Source organism: Pollicipes pollicipes, unplaced genomic scaffold, assembly GCF_011947565.3.
Source record: "Pollicipes pollicipes isolate AB1234 unplaced genomic scaffold, Ppol_2.1 Scaffold_4740;HRSCAF=5597_pilon_pilon_pilon, whole genome shotgun sequence".
Taxonomy (NCBI): domain Eukaryota; kingdom Metazoa; phylum Arthropoda; class Thecostraca; order Pollicipedomorpha; family Pollicipedidae; genus Pollicipes; species Pollicipes pollicipes.
Genome location: NW_023596545.1, coordinates 25,255,207 through 25,276,757, shown reverse-complemented (window position 1 = coordinate 25,276,757; position 21,551 = coordinate 25,255,207). Strand labels below are relative to the sequence as shown.

Below are 21,551 nucleotides of genomic sequence, written 5' to 3'. Positions count from 1 at the left end.
CATCACAGGGACAGCCACGCTACGGCACATCTAAACAAGCAAGAACTCCGGCGTGGGGAACCCACCGAGCCACGCACTTTAGCAGAAGTGACCCAAAAGGTGTTACACGCGTCCATGAATATCTTGTCCTAGTACAAAACATTTTAATGGCAGCGCATCCACGCTCGAGACGATTTGTTGGAAAAGGTTGTCATCCGATCGAATACCATGTCGATGACCAGGGGGTGGCCAGAAATCGCCGCTTGGGGACTGACCACCCATCTGATGACCCAAGTACCAACTCTGGGGGAGACTAATGGTTTTGAGGCCAAAGCATTGAAGCCATTGACGGTGTGGATGTCGCCAGCGGGGAGTGGCTTCGGAGCAGGCAATGCTTCCCACCATTGGCGACCCACGTGATAAAGCAACGCCTCCCCATTTTGAGATGCCGCCATCATAGCAAAAAACTGAAAGTTTTTCACTCCATTGGCAATCAGATAAAAATGGACATGTTCTCAGCGCCCGTCCAATAACTACGCAGCGCGATATGGAAGGGAAAACGCTCTACACCCTCAGTCGTGGAGGTGGCTGGGGCGAAGGGGCCCGTAGGTGTAGGCAAGCGTTTCGCCAAAGAGGAAGAAACTTGCCTGAGGGGCTCCATGGTTTAACATAGCGCTTTCGACTTATCTTTCTTGTCGGACTTAGCCCACCAGTTTTACAAAGAGACCCACCACAAATCAGTAAATGACCATCCAGGGACCACCAATATAGGGGCCATCCAGGGACCGCCGATCCAGGGACCTCAGACGACTTCGGAAATTTGTTAAAAGCTCAGTCATCATTCTCGCATTTAAAATTCTCACGGAGCAACACAAAAACAAGCATTTTTACGTGCTATTCAGGCGTCTCGAAGGGACTCAACGGGTCCTCCAGCTCTCCGGGACCGGAAAAGCGACCGACTCTCCAGCCTTTGAGTTTGGCTACGTCTTTGAGCGCAGGACCACCACAAAGATGGGTTGGCAAAATTTCATTCCATGAATAACGGTTTGTGTCCTCTGTTGCTACTCATTGGTATGTAACTGACAAACATCCAGGCCAGATGGAGACTTGACATGTTCTTAGCGTTATTTTCGTGATGGGCCAGGCATCACGATCTTTTGCGGGTTCTAAAAGTGCAAGGGATGGCCACATAAATCATGATGCGGCAACATTGTCTCGTGCGCGCCTTCAAATAGCTTATCTGTCTTGCCGGCCAACAAATTACGTAACTATCTGTCCTACCTGACTGCGGCTCACCATTGTTGCATCAGCATAGCGGTCAGAAAAAAATACCTGTTGTAAAGCAGCTTCCAGCATTTATGATACGAAATGGATCGGACTGAGCTCATACGGCCGTTTAACCGAGCTATTCGCGCGCCCCATATATTCCACACGCTCTCCGCCCACTTTCCGTCGTCTGCTGCAAATGTGCATGCACCAATTCCGCTAGATAAGCCTTAATCCATCATAATTGTCAGGCGCACAACTTCACACACTTTCGAGAAATTGTACAAGATGTATCTTCCTAGCAATTGCCTCATCATCTAGATTCTTAATCCTAATAGGAGTTGAACTGTGCAAGAAATACATGTAACATTTGTTTCGTTATTGGTTTTTTGCAATCACGTGGCCAATTCAGTGCACGGAAGACATACATGGCGCTCTGCAGACTTACCAGCTTTGGGAGATGCTCCTTGCTTTCGTGTATAGTCCTGTATTGTGACCATCTCACGGAGGGCGTAGAGTTTGTTCTCGCATTTGCACATTTTCTCACGAGCAGTAACCCTTCGAACAGGCTACGCACCCGACCCGCCGCGGCGTTCGCCATGTCGAGGACTGAGCGGTGCCCACGAAAATTTTCGCCACATGATCGTTTGAGAAGCTGTCGGTAGATGTCACTAGCTACTATGGGCATGTATAGAAATATTCGATTTTCAGTATGCAGAAAAAATGCGTCAAATACCGATTTTATATGAGCATAAATTTATTTTTTTGCAGACTGAAATGATGTTTGAGATGGTTTGACTTGTCTAGCATCAAAATATGAAGTATAAAATATTTATTTTTAATAGTTGTTGATGATTTTTCTGAAGTACATATATGGCTAATAAGTGATATGAAATGGCGCTATTAGGCGCTGGCTCTGGAAACGCGTGTTTACGGCTTGTTAATAACGTTTTTCTGAGAAAAAGAAAACGTGTTGCGGGTCGATAGTGAAGTCACGTTGCGTTTGGAGTTCGTATTGTATTTGGTGGTAAATCTTTGTGAAATCTGATTGTGTTCTTGGATAATGTCTTTTCGAACCATGGCGTCAATTTTAATGCAGTGTGAAAGATTTGTGGATTCTGTTGCGGTCTTCATTTTTAAAAATCTAACGAGTAAGTGCCGTAATTCCCTGCGTTCTTTTTTTCAAACCGGCAGTTGCATGCATTCATCATTCTGTAGCTTTAAATAGAATGAGATATGCTTGGTTCAAGTTAAGTTTGGTTATTAACCAGCATGCACAATACTGCACATTTTGACAAGACCTTGTTGAAACGGAGTTGGGGCAACAATTATTATTTGGGGCGAGTCTTGGAAATTGTTGGGCAGGAAGTCCTCAATTTGGGTTCGTGACATTGCTCTGGAGCAGCTGGTGGAAGCTTGGAATATGTCTTGAGGAGGGTCAGAGACCACAGAAACCACAAAATGTACTGAGATGCACAAAATAAAGCATTGGTAATTGAAATAGGCAGAAGTTGCCCTAAGACTGAATGTTCCGCATTTGTCAGGTTTTCAACTGCTGTCATGCTCTTAGGCATGTCTTTGTTAAACTTACTGCACAAGATTGTTTCTATTGTAGTTGTGTTAAGCATATGGCATGGTAGTGATAGCATGAGAAAATTGAGGTACATCTCTAATGTCATGTGGATCAGCACAAATCTCATAAATTACTCATAAATGATTAAAGCTGATCTTAAGTATGTGCATTCTGTTATGCTTGAACTCCTAAAAACATTATTAGAAAGTTATGTAGAGCAGTGTTAGTGTATGTTACAAGGAATCCTTTAGTTTATATGATTTTGGACCAAAATAGCCATCTTGAAGATCAGTTGGTGTGGTCCACAGCCATGCTATTATTAAAACCTGAACACTTCTAGCTTCTGAGCTCCGTGTCTGTGAAGAGGAGCATAATATTTTAGGTGATACTTATTTAGGGTTCCCAAGCATCCATGATGCCATGAAAAGTCACTTAAATCCTGAGATTTGGTCATCAATGCAGTGGTGATAAAGGACAAGGAATATATGTGTGTGTGTGTATATATGTATATATATATATATATATATATATATATATATATATATATATATATATATATATATATATATATATATATATATATATATATATATATATATATATATATATATATATATGATTGTTGAGTTGTCATATCCCATATGGGTTAGCTCATTTCATCATATCTGATGCTTGTTTTGATGTCTTTCAATGTGAAGCATTTCATTTGATTGCTGTATGGATTGAGAATGTACCCATGTGTATGAACATATTATGATTATTTGTGAACTGGAATGTCATGATATGTGGTAAGAGCAGCTTCCTAAAGCTTACATTAGTTGCATCTTCAAAAGTTTTTATTGTTAATTTTGGAAACCACATCTGTTAACTGTTTTCTGCAAGAGGAAGTGAAAGTGGCTTGCTTGATAGTAAGGCCTCAGATGCTTTTCATTTGACTTGGTTTGTGATATGCCTAATTTGTAGCATATGTCAATATTCAACTAAAAAGGAAAGATGGAATTAATTATAAATTACTGGGGTGCCACAATGATGGCAAAAAAGGAAATGAAAACCTATGAATAGATAAATGGCCGACACCCTGAGACTTAATATTGTTCACCTCAATCACCATTTTGCAAAGCAGCCTTCATGAACTAACTTTGTGATTGAAGACTGAAACAGTTGTATTGTGCAGAAATAAACTAAAAAATGGACTCCCCACACCAACATAACTACTAACTTACTGGTGAGCAAATGATTTAGACTGGTGCACTAATCTGTGGACACCAGAAGATGCCGTGACTTGTTTAGATAATGAAGGCCATTTAAGAATGCTTTGGTATTTTACCAGCATGGCTAAAAGCATCAAACTGATGATTTCTTATGTCTTGTGAAATTGCATTTGTAACATTGCATCCAGCAACTACCAGTCAGCTTCACATGGACTTCACATGGAATTCACATGTTTATTGGTCATGGGAAACTGTTTTGTTATTTGCATAAAGTGTTTTTTATTTATTTGTAGAATGGTTTACAGAACATACCTTTTTATTCATTTGTATGATATTCAAGTTTGAAACAATCTTGCAGGTTATAGATATAGTGCTGATCTACTTAGCATTATGCTTGATTGGCAAAGAATTGCCCCATGTTATGAATAATTTTTGGCTATGTAAAACATGAGTAAGGATATGTGGTATTTTCTACTTCAATATTGTGATATTGTTTCTTTGCTGCTTGCCATCCTTGCCCTGTTCTGTAATACAGTCCTGAACCATCCATTTGGCAAAGGTAAGAGAATGCAGGGCTTGCTTATTTCTCCCCAAAAAGTTGTTTGTCTGTCCTGACCAAATAATTGGCAGTTAGCTGGAAGGCATCTGTGAAGGGTCAGTTGGTTATTGGGCTAGAGCATGCTGCTTCTTTGCATGGCTTGAGTGTGGTCTTCTGTTATCCCAGCTGGCAAAAAGGCTGGACACATAGTTTCCCATTGAATGGGGGTGCGACAATAAATATTGTGGCGTCCAGGTATATACAAGAAGCTCTCCTAGTGTGTACTCTATACTTGTACCTACAATGGGTAAGCATGCCACACAAGCATACAAAGTGTTCAGAAAATACATTTGAAGGTGTATTCATAGCCCACATTTATGAAAGTTATGCATAACACATATGACACTGATTCAACACGCAATGCTGCGTCCGAAGTGCCGTGATTGCAGTTCTGCACAATAACTGATCGCGTCGTGCCCTCAGACGGCTTCGGGCCGCCGGCGGCGCTCGCCGTGGCAGGTGGCGCTGCGTGGCGGCCGCCGGTGCTGCCACCTGCCGAGGCCGACGACGGCCTGCTGTGGGCGGTGCCAAAGCACCGCCGCACTGTGGAGCGTCGCACCACGCGCCGCTTTGGCGCCGAGAACTGGCCCAACGGACGCAAGTTGATACAGCCCAAGCGCGGCCTGTTACTGTGTTTCAAGTGCGGTGGCCACCACCTCCCCGGCATGCTGTGCAGTGAGTGGCTCCCTGCCTCCTTTGGACCCCTGAAAGTGCTTCACTTTCGGTTGTTGGCTACATAGCCAGGACTGATATGCCTGATTTATTTGGATACACCAGAGGTGCTGTGTACAGCATAGTTTCATCGCACTTTGGCTTCGATTGGCAGAAACATTCACAAGCGCTACTGCCGCGTGCTTGCCGACCCAGCCCTCGGGCCTAGAGCCGCGCTCCGCCTGCTGGCCCCGCTAACGCCGCCGTCCGCGCCGCCAGTGACCTGCTACAGTCGCGTGATGGAGGAGACGCGCGAGATGCAACGCGCCGTGGCCGCCGACCAGGGCCTGCAGCCGCCCGACCGCGAGGTGGCGGTGGTGTACCGGGGCGAGCGCGAGACAGTCGACGAGCAGCGGGCGCAGGTGAGACACCGGCACGTCAGCAAGGCTGGCACCGGAACATCAGTCACAGGCAACGCCATGTGACGGCTGCGTTGTGGCGGCTCATCATGCTCTGCATACAGTCTGTGGTGCTCTGTTTCGGAATAGCGCTGATAAATGACATGCTAATGTTGTGGCACACATGGCTTAGACGTATGAAGTGAGCACTGTAAAGACCAGAGCACTTGGCTTTGCTTTCTGCGTACCTTTTGACCCATCCGCAAGGGCCCCTAGCCAGGGAGTAATGTGCAGTGTTCTATATGATACCTAGTGCGTCGCACGCCATCTGTGGCATGTGATGGCTTCAGGATCCATGAGTTCTCAAGACGGCCGCCGTCTTTGTGTCGACGTTGGTTTACACATGAGGCCATTTTGTGCCACAGATCAACGCGGATTTAATTTGACTTGCGCATGTTTTCACTATAGATAGTTTAAAGTTTAGTGTATTTGCAAAAGCAGTGAGTTTTGACTGGCTTTGGTGAGGAGTGTAGGAAATAGCCCCCCGTTGTCCAGCGCGGTCTGCCGCCTGTCGCTGATGTGGTACTCTCTGTGTGCAGACGGTGCGGCTGGTGGAGCTACCCAAGGAACGGCCGCAGTGGTTCAGTAAGAACCTCTCGCAGAAGGTGACGCCGCCGCCGGTCGAGACGGCGGCCGTCAAGCCCTCGGACCTGGGCTGAGAGAGCGGGCGCTGCCGCGACTCTGGCCGACCAGCGGCCGTCTGATCCCGGCCTGATCCGCGCAGGCGGCGGTGCGGGGTCGCATCCACGGGCCGGAGCGAGAGATAAGGGCGTGGTGGCACCCGCTTGGCTGCCTCAGCCCGGCCCGCCGCGTGCCGTCTGGTGCTCGTAGTTGGTGTGTGACCGTGTCCACTGGCCCGGGATCAGACGAGGCGAGGGGCGAGAGGTTCGCTGTGTATGCAGGACGACGCTAAGAAGGCGTTCGGAATTGGTGATGTGAGTTAGGAGAGCAGTGATTGGCTAGTGTGAGTTAGCTTTGCTGAATGGTCGTGCTGTGTTAATAAAGGCTTACCTTTGTAACGTCGTGGTTTTCCCTGATTGTAACATGTCGACTGGTCGCTCAAAATCTTTAGAATGGAAGCGATGTCACAAGAATAAGTAAACCGTTTCATGAGGACTTCAGCGAAATGAATCCTTATGGGATTAGGCCTACCGAACATTGCTTTAGATCCAGATACACGAAAGCCTGCAACATTTGTTTCTCACAGGTACAGCTTTTTCATCGCGGGAGTTCGCCCTTTATAGCGTAATGATTCCATGAGTGTTAGCCATATTATTGGCAGAACGGTTGCACGCTTTCAACAAAAATGAAACCCACTCGGTAACAGCATTGCCCTTTTCGTGACCTTCCTTCGTGACGCTACGAAGTAAAACACTACTCGCGATTACTTGGAGCTGCAGTGCCACCGGCGATAGTGTAGAGGGATGACGAAAGGTGTTTTCAATTATGCTGGTGTTGTGACGCATGATGTTACGGCCAAGGGTATAGCACCCAAGTGTCAGTCAGCTTTGTCGTCCGCGATTTGTCGGGTTCGAAAACCTTTATGAATGTTCGTTGTTCTAGGACATGTAAAATTAGTTGACAGCCTAGCAGGTGCAGTCACTGCGCCCGGCGAACCACGTGTTACTCGACTCAGTGCCACAAACGCCGCATTTTTCATTGGCACATGCAGAACCAGTTTTGCAAAATCAAGCCTTCGTGTGCAGTAATTGAGGAACATTGGCGGGTCGTGATCAACATGCGATTGTTTTGTAACGTGCCCGCAGCCCGCCATCACGAGAAACGGGGGGTGGAACTGACCAAAAGACAGCGGCTTACGCCTTCTCTTATCTCGTGCGTTCACCCAGCGATGGTGTTTGTTCACTTAAAGAAAGCGATTCGCATATCAAAGATGTATTCTTGCGGAAATGAACACATCCGACTGTCTTGTCTTGGTGCCGCACCGTCCGCTGTCCCTGTTGTTGAGAGCGTAAGTAGCAAAAAGAAGGCAGCACGTTCTGATCTGAGACAATTTGTTGTAAGCCACTCTTTGAAAAGCGAAGCACGTCGTGAAATCGGTAGCCCGTGAGATGTAATTTGACGGCGTTCTCAGGCCTTTCCAACTTATCCAGTACCCTTGCTCTCGTTGTGACGCACGCGTCTGGTTTTATGGGTACTTGAAGTGAATTCCACGGCCTGGTCCGGATGACAGCAAACATCCTGCTTACTGGAAGTGTTCACCAATGACTAGATTTGCAAATGGGTACGTACTAAACAGATAACCCCGCCATGCCACGCCATTCATTGTTAGCACAGCCATAAAAAGCAGCCTTGGTAGATCTGCACGCATACTTGTCTCAAGCGGAGCCTCACGAAGGCGGGCAAATCGCGAACACAACAAAGAGATCTTAATAGAAATGCAGAGATCAGCACTTGGCGGCTTAGTACTCCTCCCCTTCGCCCTCGGCTTCGGCCGAGTCCACTCCGACCTCCTCGTAGTCCTTCTCCAGAGCGGCCAGATCCTCGCGCGCCTCGGAGAACTCGCCCTCCTCCATGCCCTCGCCGACGTACCAGTGCACGAAGGCGCGCTTGGCGTACATCAGGTCGAACTTGTGGTCGAGGCGGGCCCAGGCCTCGGCGATGGCGGTGGTGTTGGAGAGCATGCAGACGGCGCGCTGCACCTTGGCCAGGTCGCCGCCGGGCACCACCGTCGGCGGCTGGTAGTTAATGCCTACCTTGAAGCCGGTCGGGCACCAGTCGACGAACTGGATGGTGCGCTTGGTCTTGATGGCAGCGATGGCGGCGTTGACGTCCTTGGGCACGACGTCGCCGCGGTACAGCATGCAGCAAGCCATGTATTTGCCGTGGCGTGGGTCGCACTTGACCATCTGGTTGGCCGGCTCGAAGCAGGCGTTGGTGATCTCGCTCACAGACAGCTGCTCGTGGTAGGCCTTCTCGGCCGAGATGACCGGCGCGTAGGTGGCCAGCGGGAAGTGGATGCGCGGGTACGGCACCAGGTTGGTCTGGAACTCGGTCAGGTCAACGTTGAGGGCGCCGTCGAAGCGGAGCGAGGCGGTGATGGAGGAGACGATCTGGCCGATCAGCCGGTTCAGGTTCGTGTACGACGGACGCTCGATGTCCAGGTTACGGCGGCAGATGTCGTAGATGGCCTCGTTGTCGACCATGAAGGCGCAGTCCGAGTGCTCCAGCGTGGTGTGAGTGGTCAGGATCGAGTTGTAGGGCTCGACCACGGCCGTGGCGATCTGTGGCGCCGGGTAGATGGCGAACTCGAGCTTCGACTTCTTGCCGTAGTCGACGCTGAGCCGCTCCATCAGCAGCGAGGTGAAGCCAGAGCCGGTGCCGCCGCCGAACGAGTGGAAGATCAGGAAGCCCTGCAGACCTGAGTGAAAGGAAATGACGATCGATTCACATCTGCTTGATTCTTAGGGTCCACTCGTTTCATCGGTAACGACACAAGCATGTTAACCCAGCTCTTGCGTAAGTCCAAAGCTTTCGTTTAAGTCCGATTAGCATGAACGGCCTACAGCAATGCAAAATTTGTGTCGTCCTGACAGCAGCACATTGCAGACGAACCTACAGTTTCAGATCACTCCTCCCTCTCACATAAGCCAATTTCATCTCGAGGTGGCCAGTGCAGGCGATTCTTCGGTAGCTCCCTGACATCGGTTTTTTGCGGTCGAACACTCACCCGTGCACTGGTCCGCCAGCTTTCTGATCCGATCCAGAACGATATCCACGATCTCCTTGCCGATGGTGTAGTGGCCTCGTGCGTAGTTGTTGGCCGCGTCCTCCTTGCCCGTAATCAGCTGTTCAGGGTGAAATAGCTGCCTGTAGGTGCCCGTGCGGATCTCGTCTGCGGAACCGTCATCCGTTTACTCTTCGGCTGGATGGTAGAACGCACACAGACCATGGACTTCGGCTCGGGTCGCAGCGCATTATTTCTAGTACTCAAACAAACACGCATCGACCGTAGCGTTGGAGTACACAATAACCAGTAACCTGTCCCAAAGGACCACAGCTCAATACTTGCCGATAGTGAGGATCTAGGCCGCAATTTTGCTCGCACAATCGCACACACCCTTTGCGCACGGTTCCTGGACAAAGCAACTAATCCGCCAGTGGCGACAAAGTACGCGTTCACGGATTTCGAGGCCACAACAACCCCTCTCTCATATAACAGCGAAGTACACACCACTCCCAGAGGGCTCCGGGCTGGCCGTCTCCCGAGGGACAACAGAGCACTGGTCGATGACTCTCAGAACAGTCGATAAACTTGTCGATAACTCAGAACTTCGCAGCCCTCTCCCAAGGAACAGCGTAGCACTTACCTATCACGGAAGGCTCTAAGTCGACAAACACGGCGCGCGGCACATGCTTGCCAGCGCCGGTCTCGGCGAAGAAGGTGTTGAAGCTGTCGTCACCTCCGCCGATGGTTTTGTCGGAGGGCATCTGGCCGTCCGGCTGGATGCCGTGCTCGAGGCAGTAGAGCTCCCAGCAGGCGTTGCCCATCTGGCAGCCCGCCTGGCCCACGTGGACGGAGATGCATTCGCGCTGCCGGACAGATAGCACGTCGTTAAGAGGTGCAAGCATCCATTGGCATCGTGGTTCAGTTGAATGGCTGAGAACATGGGCTGTTCAGCCCTAGCACACTGGTGAGGGACAGCCAGCACTGTTCTGCAGAAACTGCGCTATGAATCTAATGCATGTTACGCAGTCGTGTCAGCCCAAACTTCACGCCCATCTGCCGTACCTCGAGAGCGAGGGACGCTCAGCTAGCGCCTGTCAGCTGACCTTTGAACGTTGACGGAGCTAAGCAATTCAGAGGATGAGCTCAGTCACCCTCGTAATGACAGCCTGTATTCTCGCACAACCATTCTTCCAGAACGCGGCAATTTCAAAAGCAACTTTGCCCGAAAACAATCTGCAAATGGACTCCATGCCAATCTCCATAGCTTGTTGATCCGAGCTTGTATTCAGGTTGCCGGGTGCATGGCTGCGAGGCATTGCATGCAGTTCGGAGCGAAACCCGGTAGGTGCCTACTGGCTACTGGCGTAGGCTTTATGCCACGAGCTCCAGGGCGCTGCAAGCACTCGTGATTACCGGATGTCAGGCATACAGTCATGGGCCACGTGACCACCGCCCCACTGGGAGTGCATTGGCATCTCGGTTTCCGACCAGTTGGTTGCCTGTTTAGTCCAATGCATTCTCATCTTCTTGCCACGTCCAGCCGCCATCACCTCGGAGTAGCATTCACGCAACTATCTCAACCCCGCATCCCCATCGCCTGCTCCCCGTGCCGACCCCTCCCGCTCCGTTGGCCGCCCGCCTCGGCGCCCTGGGTCCGCCCGTCGCGCCGCGCGCAGCCATGCCCGCCGGGACCGGCGCCGGCGGCCGTCCAGGGCTGGCGGGGCGTCGCCGTGACCAGCTGCCGGCCGTATTGATCTGACGGCGTGACTCAGGTCCGGTCGATGCCGGCTGTCGCTGACGCGGCTGGGACGGGCGGCGCCCGGCCATGGACCGCTGTCTGGCGCTACGCCGGCCGGCCGGCCAACAACGGCGAGTCGGAGGGTCGGGGCCTCTGGCGGGGCCGACGGTCGGGAGGCTGTGACAGGGGCTGTCTGACGGGGACCTGAAGCAGCACCTCAGCCCACTCGCGGGGCCTTTGGCGGGGCCGAGGGTCAGGAGACTGTGACGGGGGCTGTCTGGTGGGGATCTGAAGCAGCACCTCAGCCCACTCGCGGGGCCTTTGGCGGGGCCGAGGGTCAGGAGACTGTGACAGGGGCTGTCTGGCGGGGACCTGAAGCGGCACCTCAGCCCACTCGCGGGGCCTCTGGCGGGGCCGACGGTCAGGAGACTGTGACGGGGGCTGTCTGGTGGGGATCTGAAGCAGCACCTCTGGCCACTCGCGGGGCCTTTGGCGGGCCTGACGGTCAGGAGACTGTGACAGGGGCGGTCTGGCAAGGGTTATGAAGTGGCATCTCCGGACACTCGGGGTGGGACGGGGGGGGGGGGTCTCTGGCGGGGCTGACAGCCAGAATACTGTGACAGGGGCCACCGGGCGGGTGATCTCAGCCGACACCTTTGGCCAGACAGCCATGGCCAGAGAGCCATGCTGATACAGCGATCGACAGACTCGGATAGTTACAGCCGTCTACGAGTATCTGACCGCGGACACAGTTCATGCATGCATGACAGATTATCCCGACAAGGATCATCGAGCAACGGTCCGTTTCAGCGCCCTTGCGGTATGGACCGCTTATCGAAGGACTCAAGGACAGTGACCGCTCATCGGCGATTTTCGGAACACGGCTCTCTGAACCAGCCATTACCGGCCAGAGTCACAGCATTTTCTGTTGGACAGGCCGTGGACGGCGATCGCTTTCTCGCCAGCCCTGCTCACGGGCCGTGGTTCAGGTGAGACTAGTGGATCAGGCTGACAGCGACCACTGTATGGGGCACCCCCAAGCAGTCGCTGGTCCTTGGGTAGCACAGCGTGCTGCCAGCCTGCGTCTCGCTTCGTCAGTGCGCAAGCAGGAGCGCGGCGACATGGCTCGTTTATGGGATACAGACGCCTTCAGCACGCCACTGGTATGGATTACCATGCCAGCTTGTACCATCGTGTAAAACGCGCTTTCTGTTTCCCTTTGTCTTCACAGCATTTCAGAGTAAAAAACTATCTCCCGTCTTCTCAACGTTTCAGGCTTCTAGACTCAAGCATGGTCGATAGTTGTTCACATTAGCGGCCGCGCACCTCGTAGCAGCTATAAAACCGCGCGTCGATCAATAAGCCATCTGCACCGTCCCCGTCGCCGAGGGAACAGAACGGAGACTGAAACCCTCGAGGCCGTGAGGTTTGGATCCCAGAGAGCGCAGCCTGCTCTGACAAGTCATAGACTGCGGTGAACTGAAAGGCGATCAGAGAGCGAAGATTTGACAAAGGACGTCCGTGGCATACACAGCATTACACCGCGGGAGACAGTCAAGGGGGAAAGCCCCTAGGCCAGGGTTTTTCCTTGTTCGCCATGCCTGGCTCCTGATGCAAAGTGAGCCGGCGCGATGCGCACCCCCTGATCTTCCTTCCCCTCCCTTCCCTCAAACGACCCTGGCTGCTCCCCTGATTGTATCACACACAGACCCAGCCGCGGTGCCGCTTGACAGAAACGCTACCGGCAAAACTGTTAGTTGAAGTTGAGTGACGGGACTTTGGCGGTGGGTGCAGGGCACAAGGAACGAGCTCCGCTTCTCAGCATGCACTCCGAGCCCAACTTTATCCATGCAAAACAGCCGGAAGAAGTAGCAAATAAACTTACGTTGCCCTTGTATCCCATTTTACGAGCGTAAGCAGCGCTTGGATTGGTTACGTCTGGGACTTAGTGTTACTCTGGCTGGCTCGCGATCACAACTGGCCTGAGCCACACCCGTCACGAGCACCGTCTATGGCCAATTGCCGCCGCGCTCGGTGTTTTTCCGGCCAGCCAGGGCACGGTATCGACTCGGTACTCCGATGAAATCTGTATGAGCTGTTGGTGAGAACAATGCACGTGATCGGGGTCGGTTTTTACAGCTAACCGATAAAAGCCTGATAGCTATCAAAAGCTGACGGGTTTCTTACTCCAAGGGCCTTGGTTTCAAAAGACCGGTAACCGATGGCCAGTGTAGGACAACGCGGTTGCTAACATGTGCCCACCGACGCCCGGCTGCAGCATGTGACGCGAGTTATAGGATCTCGTGTGCTGGTCATGAAAGGATCCTCTGTCATTGTGCTTTATATTTTTCTATTTCCGCTGCATTTTGGTCGTTCTGCCTCTGACGTGCTTAATGTGTGCCTATGTCCATCGAGGGATCTCTTGTGTGATCGACGAAGAGGTGATGTGTGTCCGTTGAGGGAGGTCCTGTGTGTCCGTTGAGGGTTGTGTGTTCGTCAAGGGAGCTCTTGTGTGTCCGTCGAGGGAGCTCTTGTGTGATCGTCAATGGGTTCTGTGCGTCTGTTGAGGAAGGTCCTGTGTGCCCGTCCAAGGAGGTCCCGTGTGTCCGTCGGAAGGTACTGTGTGTCCGTCCAAGGAGGTCCCGTGTGTCCGTCGGAAGGTACTGTGTGTCCGTCGGTCCTGCGTGTCCGTCGAGGGGTCCTGTGTGTCCGTCGAGAGGTCCTGTGTGTTCGTCGAAGGGTTCCGTGTGTCTGTCGTGGGGTCTTGCGTGTCCGTCGAGGAGTCCTGTGTGTCTGTCGAGAGGTCCTGTGTGTTCGTCGAAGGGTTCCGTGTGTCTGTCGTGGGGGTCTTGCGTGTCCGTCGAGGAGTCCTGTGTGTCCGTCGAGGGGTCCTGTGTGTTCGTCGAGGGGCACTGTGCGCTCGTCCACGGGGTTCTGTGTTCGTCGAGGAAGCTCTTGTGTGTCCGTCAAGGGGGTCTTGTGCGTCCGTTGAGGGAGGTCCTGTGAGTCCGTCGCAGGGCCCTGTATGTCCGTCGGAGGGCCCTGTATGTCCGCCGAGGGAGGCTCTGTGTGCCCATAGAGGAAGGCCCTGTGTGTCCGTCGGCTTCCATGGCTCCCCGTACACAGACCCTTTTGTTCGCGTGATTAACGGTCACCTGTCCAGGTACTGGTCCGTTTACTGACCTTGTCAGTTTTCAAGACGCCCCGCTAACAGCCCCGTGTTTTACTGTCGTGCAGCTCCTTTTTGTGTCCGTCAGCAGGACATAAACGACCTACCCAGTCACTTACCCATTTCTCCGACGCATGTCTTTAGTTAGTTCTTTTTTCTTCAGCCGGCTACAGCCCTCGTGTGCATTTGACAACCGACCGTGATATCAACTTGTGTTCGTATGAAGGCAAATGCAGTGCTGCTAACTGAATTGTACACTCACACTTACTGGGAAGTGTGCAGAGCTTCATCCTGTTATACTCTTCAGGTCGTCGGTGTATGCGGTGAGTGTTTCCGTTTCCGTCCCTGTCCCCTCCCCCCCCCCCCCCCTGCTGAACTGGCTGCATGCTCGTGTTTTTCCTACTTCCATCTTTGCTGGGCCGCTGGGCCCGTCTTTCGTTATGTCTTGTCGCGCCCTTTCGGCAGCTTGTCAGATAGCTTGTCCGGGTGATTCGTTCCACAGCAACTTTCGCTGTTGGGTTTATTGCTGCGCAACCTACTGCGCTTTTTATCTGCTGCAGCATTGGCTGCTCATCCAAATTTTACCACTTTTGCTCACACTGCCTGGTTAACGCGTTGCTGCGCAACTTCGTAGTGCACGGTGTCAGAGGTGATGGTGCTAATTTCGTGTTTCCCACTATGGCCACACCGTGCGTCACCGTGAACAAGGATGCCGTATCGTGACGGATGTTTATGTCGATGCCGGGAATTGGTCGTGTTAACTGCTACGAATTGATGGGATGTCCTCATTCTTGTCGTGACTTTCCTCACTCAGACAAGTCAAAACTAGAAACGCAGGCTTTGTGTGCTAACTTTGGCTCGTAATCCCTCCAAAATCCATATAGCTGAGGTCGCATTTTGTACGTAGATCATGTTTGATGGCCGGTCCCTGCACGTATTCGGCCTTGATGGCTGATTAAGTGATAGGGGAATGGTTGTTAACCATGGCGTGGCATCCAGTTATGATTTCGATATCTATTTCCAAGTATGAGCCTGTTGCCACCGCAGCCAATCTAAACTTTTAACGATCGCCTTTTTGCTGATTGCACCCATGCTCCTTACATAATCTATGATAACAAAATAATATTCTACAGGGCGTTTATTACTACCTGAGTCATAGTCTTTAAAGAAAATTTTGTCATAGGTGAAGAAATTGCACAAATCTCTAGACCAACGTTAATTGACTTCATCTATGCATGATGCAGCTTCATCTTGACAAAATATTCGTATATGCACGTTATTCACGTTAATCCCAGGTTGTTCAAATACCTTTAACAGGCCATCCCGAAGGGAGACTCCAAGAACGTGTGAGCTTTCAGACAGGAAAACTTTGACGGATGAGCCCTTCGCCCTCGTACATTTGAATATCATTGAACATTTAAACACATCTTCGTGAACATCTTTGCCTGGTTTATTATATGAAACTGCTCAGGCGCAGATCTAAATAAAACACTTGAGTCCATGTCCGAGTCCGACGTCACATCCAAGCCCAAGTCTGATCCAGCCGAACTTAACAGAAACCTTTCGAACTAGCGTGCACCACCCGACCCGCACGCCACCAAATGCGTGCAGAGATATTAGCGCGCTTATTTGTTCTGCATGGTACTGAAACTACCTTTCTCGAGTTAAGCGTTCTGCAGGTGAAATGTGTACTTAAACCACAGTTCGATCACGGGGTGCAGTGTTTGCCTAAGATCGATCAGGACACTCGGCCGTCGGTCATCGGACGGCACCACAAGACCGGTCAGGACACTCTGCCGTCAGTCATCGAACGGCACCACAGGACCGGTCAGGACACTCTGCTGTCGGTCATCGGACGGCACCACAAGACCGGTCAGGACACTCGACCGTCGGTCATCGGGCGGCACCACAAAACCGGTCAGGACACTCTGCTGTCGGTCATCGGATGGCACCACAAAACCGGTCAGGACACTCTGCTGTCCGTCATCGGATGGCACCACAAGACCGGTCAGGACACCCTGCTGTCAGTCATCGGACGGCACCACAAGACCGGTCAGGACACTCGGCCGTCGGTCATCGAAAGGCACCACAAGACCGGTCAGGACACTCTGCTGTCAGTCATCGGACGGCACCACAAGACCGGTCAGGACACTCGGCCGTCGGTCATCGGACGGCACCACAAGATCGGTCAGGACACTCGGCCTTCGGTCATCGGATGGCACCACAAGACCGGTCAGGACACTCGGCCGTCGGTCATCGGATGGCACCACAAGACCGGTCAGGACACTCTGCTGTCGGTCATCGGACAGCACCACAAGACCGGCCAGGACACTCTGCCGTCGGTCATCGGACGGCATCACAAGACCGGTCAGGACACTCTGCTGTCGGTCGTCGGGCGACACCACAAGACCGGTCAGGGCACCCGGCCGTCGGTCATCGGGCAGCGGTCAGGACACTCGGTCGTCGGTCATCGGACGGCACCACAAGACCGGTCAGGACACTCGGCCGTCGGTCATCGAGAGGCACCACAAGACCGGTCAGGACACTCGGCTGTCCGTCATCGGATGGCACCACAAGACCGGTCAGGACACTCTGCTGTCCGTCATCGGATGGCACCACAAAACCGGTCAGGACACCCGGCTGTCAGTCATCGAGAGGTGCCGAAGGCGAGTCATCTCTACATTTCCGGCAAGTCGACATTTTTGCCGAAGCAAGAGTTAATTTGTCTGGCGCATTCATAAAAAAGGAGCCTGTACATTTCCTTGGTACTGGTTTGTCTGCAATGACCCGTTCTTTCGTGTCAACGGTGGAGGTTGCCACATTGCTGCGAAATACCGAGGGCTGTTTTCTGATTTCACCAACTTAATGTAGAGCTCTACTAAATTTGGCGTATGCATATACGCTGGGTTACCTGTTGAATAGTCAAAAAACGGTTCCTGGGCGTACAGTCCATAGGCGGCACTTTGTATGGAGTCGGTGTAGAAAATTGCGCACCATCTTGGAAGTTGGCGTGGAAAATAGACATCAAAGTCGATAAACGCCTGCTTTTTATTATTAACGTCACGTTCTGCAATACATTTGCAGCCCTGCAGCATAGCATAAGTTGCAAGGAGCATGAAAGTATATTTATACGTTTGTGTGTCGGTTTGTGATGTACTAAACAATAAGACAAACCAAATAATTGCAGATCTTACACTTCATACAGCAATTTACGTCACAAACCAGAAGAAATGTGTTTTGCTAGTGGACACCTCTGTTTTCAGGTGAAAATATCATGAAACGTCATTCAGGCTAAATAATTGAGGCACCTAGAGATTGGTGTGAATTTTACATCGGTACGCACACCAACCGTACAACGCACATCTTGGGTCGGTGAAAAGTCCACACCAACTTCAACATGACACGATAAACGACAAACATTCGCAACTTCAGTGAGAATTTCGTGGATTTTTCCTTAGCCATTACGCAGATGCGCATCTTTGAAGGCAAAGAAACCTGACTCGCAGCCCAGGCTTCCGGGATCGTCATGTACGAGTCTAACACGAGTCCTTTCACACTGAGTCCGTTTCATTGATATGCCCTAGTCTGGTTAATCTGTAACATACATTAAGTTATAACACGCGCCCGGGTGGCCGGCTAGATACCCTTTCCTCGGGTGGGGATCAGTTTACGTCCCCCCGCCGAGATCTCAGAAACTCAGAAAGATAGAGACGCCAAATTTACAGGGTATGTTGAACTGTACGTGAACTCACTTAGATTAAAGTTTGAGGTTCCTAGGTAATGGCTTTCAGGTCAAATAAGGTCAAACAAGGTCAAATCAAGGTTGTTCTCCAAAGCGCCCCAGAACCTAGATAACGATTTCCTAAAAAAAAATTCACAAGCTCATTTAAGGTCAGTGACATTGCTTGACCTTTCAAGGTCATGGTGACAAAAATCATACAAGTCTGCTCTGAGTTTTGCATTTGAATAAGCGACAAACATTACGCTAGGCAGTATGTTCCTAAAAACAAAATGTTGACCTGAGTCATCCTAGGTAAATGACCTTTCATGACCTCTAAGGATTCAATGGAAGATGTATAAGGCGTTTCCTGCTATCAATAAATTCGAATTGAGCACCGGAAACTATCCCATACAGCAAGTTCTATAGTAATAAAACAGGTTGTGTTTTACCTTGGTATGACCTTCACAGCTGACCTTAGGTCAAGTTAATTTGCTCATTCAATATTTGTGCTGCCTCAGAAAGCATCTCACACATATAAGGCATCTTAGATATGTCCCTGGTAGTCAGCACATAACCCGGTTTTCATCAGGTATCCCAGCAGTCAGAGCCCGGGTCGGTCAGGAAATGCCATGAATAGCCTTGAATGCATCCGGAAATAATGTAAACGCAAATCGCCCCTAAAAGCTCCGTCGTTTGGTGAAGCAAGACCAGTAAGCACTTGCTTGACCCATTTGCCAGAGAGTGCTACATATACGCCCTTGGAGCAAGAGGTGTTTGACACATTTCACTCCTGCGTGCGTAAACCACGGATGCAGCGGACCCAAAGCATTCCACGCATTCGACTCCTTCTAGAAAACAGGTTCACGCAGATAACATTGCGCTTAAGGTGTTTGCAAACAGTCCGCTGCGAGATGATACAGTTTTGAAATGTGTCCCGAAATAGATCGAAGCCCGTACAAAATATGGCAAATTGTTCGAGCACGTTCGTAATGGATGTCACTGGGATATTGAATGCGCTTTAAAGAATGCAGGCTTTTTCGCACAAAATAATCGTATATCCCGGGATTTCTTATACCCAAGATCAAGCTATCGCACTGTGGAAGAGGCGTGCAAAACGTCCCGAATTCGCGTCATCAAGCGTACTTATAACTTATCCAGACCATTTTTAAATGTGTTAAATGTTGTAACTCTCCCGTTAAACAAGGCCATTACGAACAAGTCGAACGTATTGCATGTCCTTGGATCTGCTAACAGCCAGGCAAAGCTTTATGAGCGTGTCAGTTTAGCTTACAATCATGTGTCTAAAAATTGTTACGGTAGTTTGTACATACATATAGGCATATAGGAATTTGCGTGTGTCGAATGATTCAACGTCTGAAGGGGTAAGTCACCTGCCTAAGCGTGTTTTGCGAAATGCACAGAATGTGCCTGGTGGCAAAAATCGGGTGCCATGCGGATTACTTACGTTCTACTTCTTTTGAATCAGATGTATATTTAGTCGGGTTATTGTCTATGCATCACACGTGTGAAGCGTCCTTTTCCTTTTTCTTTAGGAAGGCCCCATCCCTTGAAGCAGTTGGGCATAACGAGAAATGCCTAGGTTTTCCTCTGCTAGAACGAGCAGACCATTCTAATTAAACAGTCTTCTGTCAACCCAACAGGCTACGAAAGCTGGAGAGATTGGTGCGTTTGCGCCTGTTTCTCCACCAGGATACCATCAGGATCGTACTTTACTTACGGCATGGGTAATTTGTATGTCATGCTGGGCAAGGGCCAGGGCCAAAACTTTGTAGAAAAATTTCGGTTTAAGAAAAATAATCCAGATGGAGTTACCAAATAAATACTTAGAATAGTGTTCAGCACCTGCCCGCCCACCCCCCACCCCTCCACCTCCAAAAAAAAACCGATGTTCTGGAAGATTGAACCGGTTCAAAGATACTGTCAATCATACATGACTCAGCCCTCACCAGGATTAGTTGGTACAAAACCTTTCCTCGCATTGTCTTCGGAGTTATCTCTCAAACCGTTTCGCGGATCGACATGCATTTTTACAAAGCTGGGATTCAAAACGTGCTGCGCCTGATCTGAAGCGGTCCACTTCCTACACTGTCAGGTCGACGAGTTGACCCCATTTTCAAGAGATGGTGCGGCGAAAGAGGGGAAAACCCGCCGCTCCACAACGCATTCTGGGCGCTGCGCATCTATATCGTCCTGTTTCAAGGCCGAGTGGTTTTGAAGGGAACGTCTTCAAACTCTATTACTTTTGCAAAGGTCAGTCAAGTTCAAGGCCCACTGGGACAAATCTTAGAAAGGCTTCAAATTAGCGCTTGGGACCGTCACATCAAGAACGAGCTAACAAACATGAAATGCATGTGGCGATTTTGACGTGAGAATGCTTCAAGGTCAGGGTCATATTTTGTTAAGTTTTGAAACTTGCCTGACGTAATGTTAGTGGACATTTTACAATGCCGGCCAATATTATCGTGGTGCATTGGTCATTGCAAGAGGTCATGTAAGATCAAAGACTTCGCTTTGTCAAAGAATGGCCCCATATGACCTCACAACTTTTTGTGAGTAAAAAAGGGCTTATTTGAGCTTGAACCCGGCTGTACTCAACCGGGAAATGGAAAGCTACGTAGTTAGGGCAAAACCCTGACGCAGCGGGTAAGCCGTGAGAGTCTGAGACTGGTTAGTGATAGGTACCTTTTAGACGGCGTGGACAATAGTCGGAAAAGCGTAGTTTTTGTATTGCCCTAGCATCTCAACTATTGGCAGAGGCAGCACCAACTAAGCCAAGAGAACGCATCGAAGCCACCGAAGCTGACGAGAATGTGAGCCTCCCGGGCCAAGTGCCAGAAACAACAGTGTTTAAAGTTCGATACCCCTCATGTGACTATCGGCACAACAGGCCAGTTGTGTTGAGATTTTGGCTGTTCATCTGTGCCACATGGGACGAATACATTTGGATAGCTGTGGTTCGCTGCATGACCATGCAGCTGATGCGCGAAAATGTACATCGCCATGGTATTAGCAGAAACAACGAACTAGCAAGGTGCGTTTAGCTCAAATGTGACACTTGATCTGAAGGGGCACACCAAGCAAGTTATTTGAAGCGGGTCAACTGTGTAAATCCCACTCGGCTTTGACCCGTCCTACCGACTTGCGAAAGCCCACCTGCCCTCTCTCAAGGCACCGATACAAATACAGCTGCAGAGAGCAGACGCCCGGAAGCGCGTGTGCTTGCGTCGGTTCCAGATCGGCGTCTGCGTGCGTGCCCCCCCCCCCCCCTGCCCCCCGCCAGCATGCTGTGCGGCGCGGTGCCACTGCCACGCCCACTCACCATGATTAGCAGAACTGGAATCTCACGTTCGTCTGGCAACGGAGCGATGCGTGAGGTCTGGCTGGCTGCGCCGGCCGCCTGCCTATATAAACTCTGGTGACGTCACTGGGGTGGGCGGGGCCGAGCGGCCGCGGTCACGCCGCCCGGCCACGCCGACGG

General features: G+C 50.8%; 3 protein-coding genes across 5 annotated transcripts in view; 1 reads left to right on the top strand and 2 right to left on the bottom strand.

Annotated features, from left to right (window-relative positions):
- LOC119098601 (decaprenyl-diphosphate synthase subunit 1) overlaps positions 1-1,874 on the bottom strand; it is a gene marked incomplete at its 3' end in the record, with an annotated part of 38,422 nt that extends 36,548 nt beyond the window's left edge. For both annotated transcript variants that reach the window (XM_037221568.1, XM_037221569.1), the window contains 1 exon segment: positions 1,694-1,874. In XM_037221568.1, the coding sequence (XP_037077463.1) occupies positions 1,694-1,846 (153 nt within the window). In that variant the 5' untranslated portion in view covers positions 1,847-1,874.
- Positions 1,875-2,142: 268 nt separating this feature from the next.
- On the top strand, positions 2,143-6,753 carry LOC119098776 (39S ribosomal protein L32, mitochondrial). Its single transcript, XM_037221810.1, has 4 exons — positions 2,143-2,396; positions 5,051-5,302; positions 5,558-5,700; positions 6,276-6,753. The coding sequence occupies exons 1-4, from the start codon at positions 2,309-2,311 to the stop codon at positions 6,393-6,395; spliced, it is 603 nt and encodes a 200-aa protein (XP_037077705.1). The 5' UTR covers positions 2,143-2,308; the 3' UTR covers positions 6,396-6,753.
- An 860-nt stretch (positions 6,754-7,613) lies between these two features.
- Positions 7,614-21,437, bottom strand: LOC119098498 (tubulin alpha-1 chain). Of its 2 annotated transcripts, none has more exons than XM_037221438.1 (4): positions 21,393-21,437; positions 10,065-10,287; positions 9,425-9,589; positions 7,614-9,115 (listed from the first exon to the last, which is right to left on the bottom strand). In XM_037221438.1, the coding sequence occupies exons 1-4, from the start codon at positions 21,393-21,395 to the stop codon at positions 8,157-8,159; spliced, it is 1,350 nt and encodes a 449-aa protein (XP_037077333.1). In that variant the 5' UTR covers positions 21,396-21,437; the 3' UTR covers positions 7,614-8,156. The 2 variants fall into 2 exon arrangements, with proteins under 2 accessions (XP_037077333.1, XP_037077332.1); XM_037221437.1 differs by lacking the exon at positions 21,393-21,437 and adding an exon at positions 13,048-13,150.
- Between the last annotated feature and the right edge of the window lie 114 nt (positions 21,438-21,551).

What these genes read in the sequence shown, in the direction of transcription:
- LOC119098776 (XM_037221810.1), top strand. Translation starts at nt 2,309, where the DNA reads ATGTCTTTTCGAACCATGGCGTCAATTTTAATGCAGTGTGAAAGATTT. An exon ending in CATTTTTAAAAATCTAACGA is followed by an intron (nt 2,397 to 5,050) that starts GTAAGTGCCGTA and finishes TCGTGCCCTCAG; the next exon opens with ACGGCTTCGGGCCGCCGGCG. An exon ending in CCTCCCCGGCATGCTGTGCA is followed by an intron (nt 5,303 to 5,557) that starts GTGAGTGGCTCC and finishes CCGCGCCGCCAG; the next exon opens with TGACCTGCTACAGTCGCGTG.
- LOC119098498 (XM_037221437.1), bottom strand. An exon ending in CTTAGAGCCTTCCGTGATAG is followed by an intron (nt 9,590 to 10,064) that starts GTAAGTGCTACG and finishes ACGGTTCCGCAG; the next exon opens with ACGAGATCCGCACGGGCACC. An exon ending in GCTGGCGGACCAGTGCACGG is followed by an intron (nt 9,116 to 9,424) that starts GTGAGTGTTCGA and finishes CCTTTCACTCAG; the next exon opens with GTCTGCAGGGCTTCCTGATC.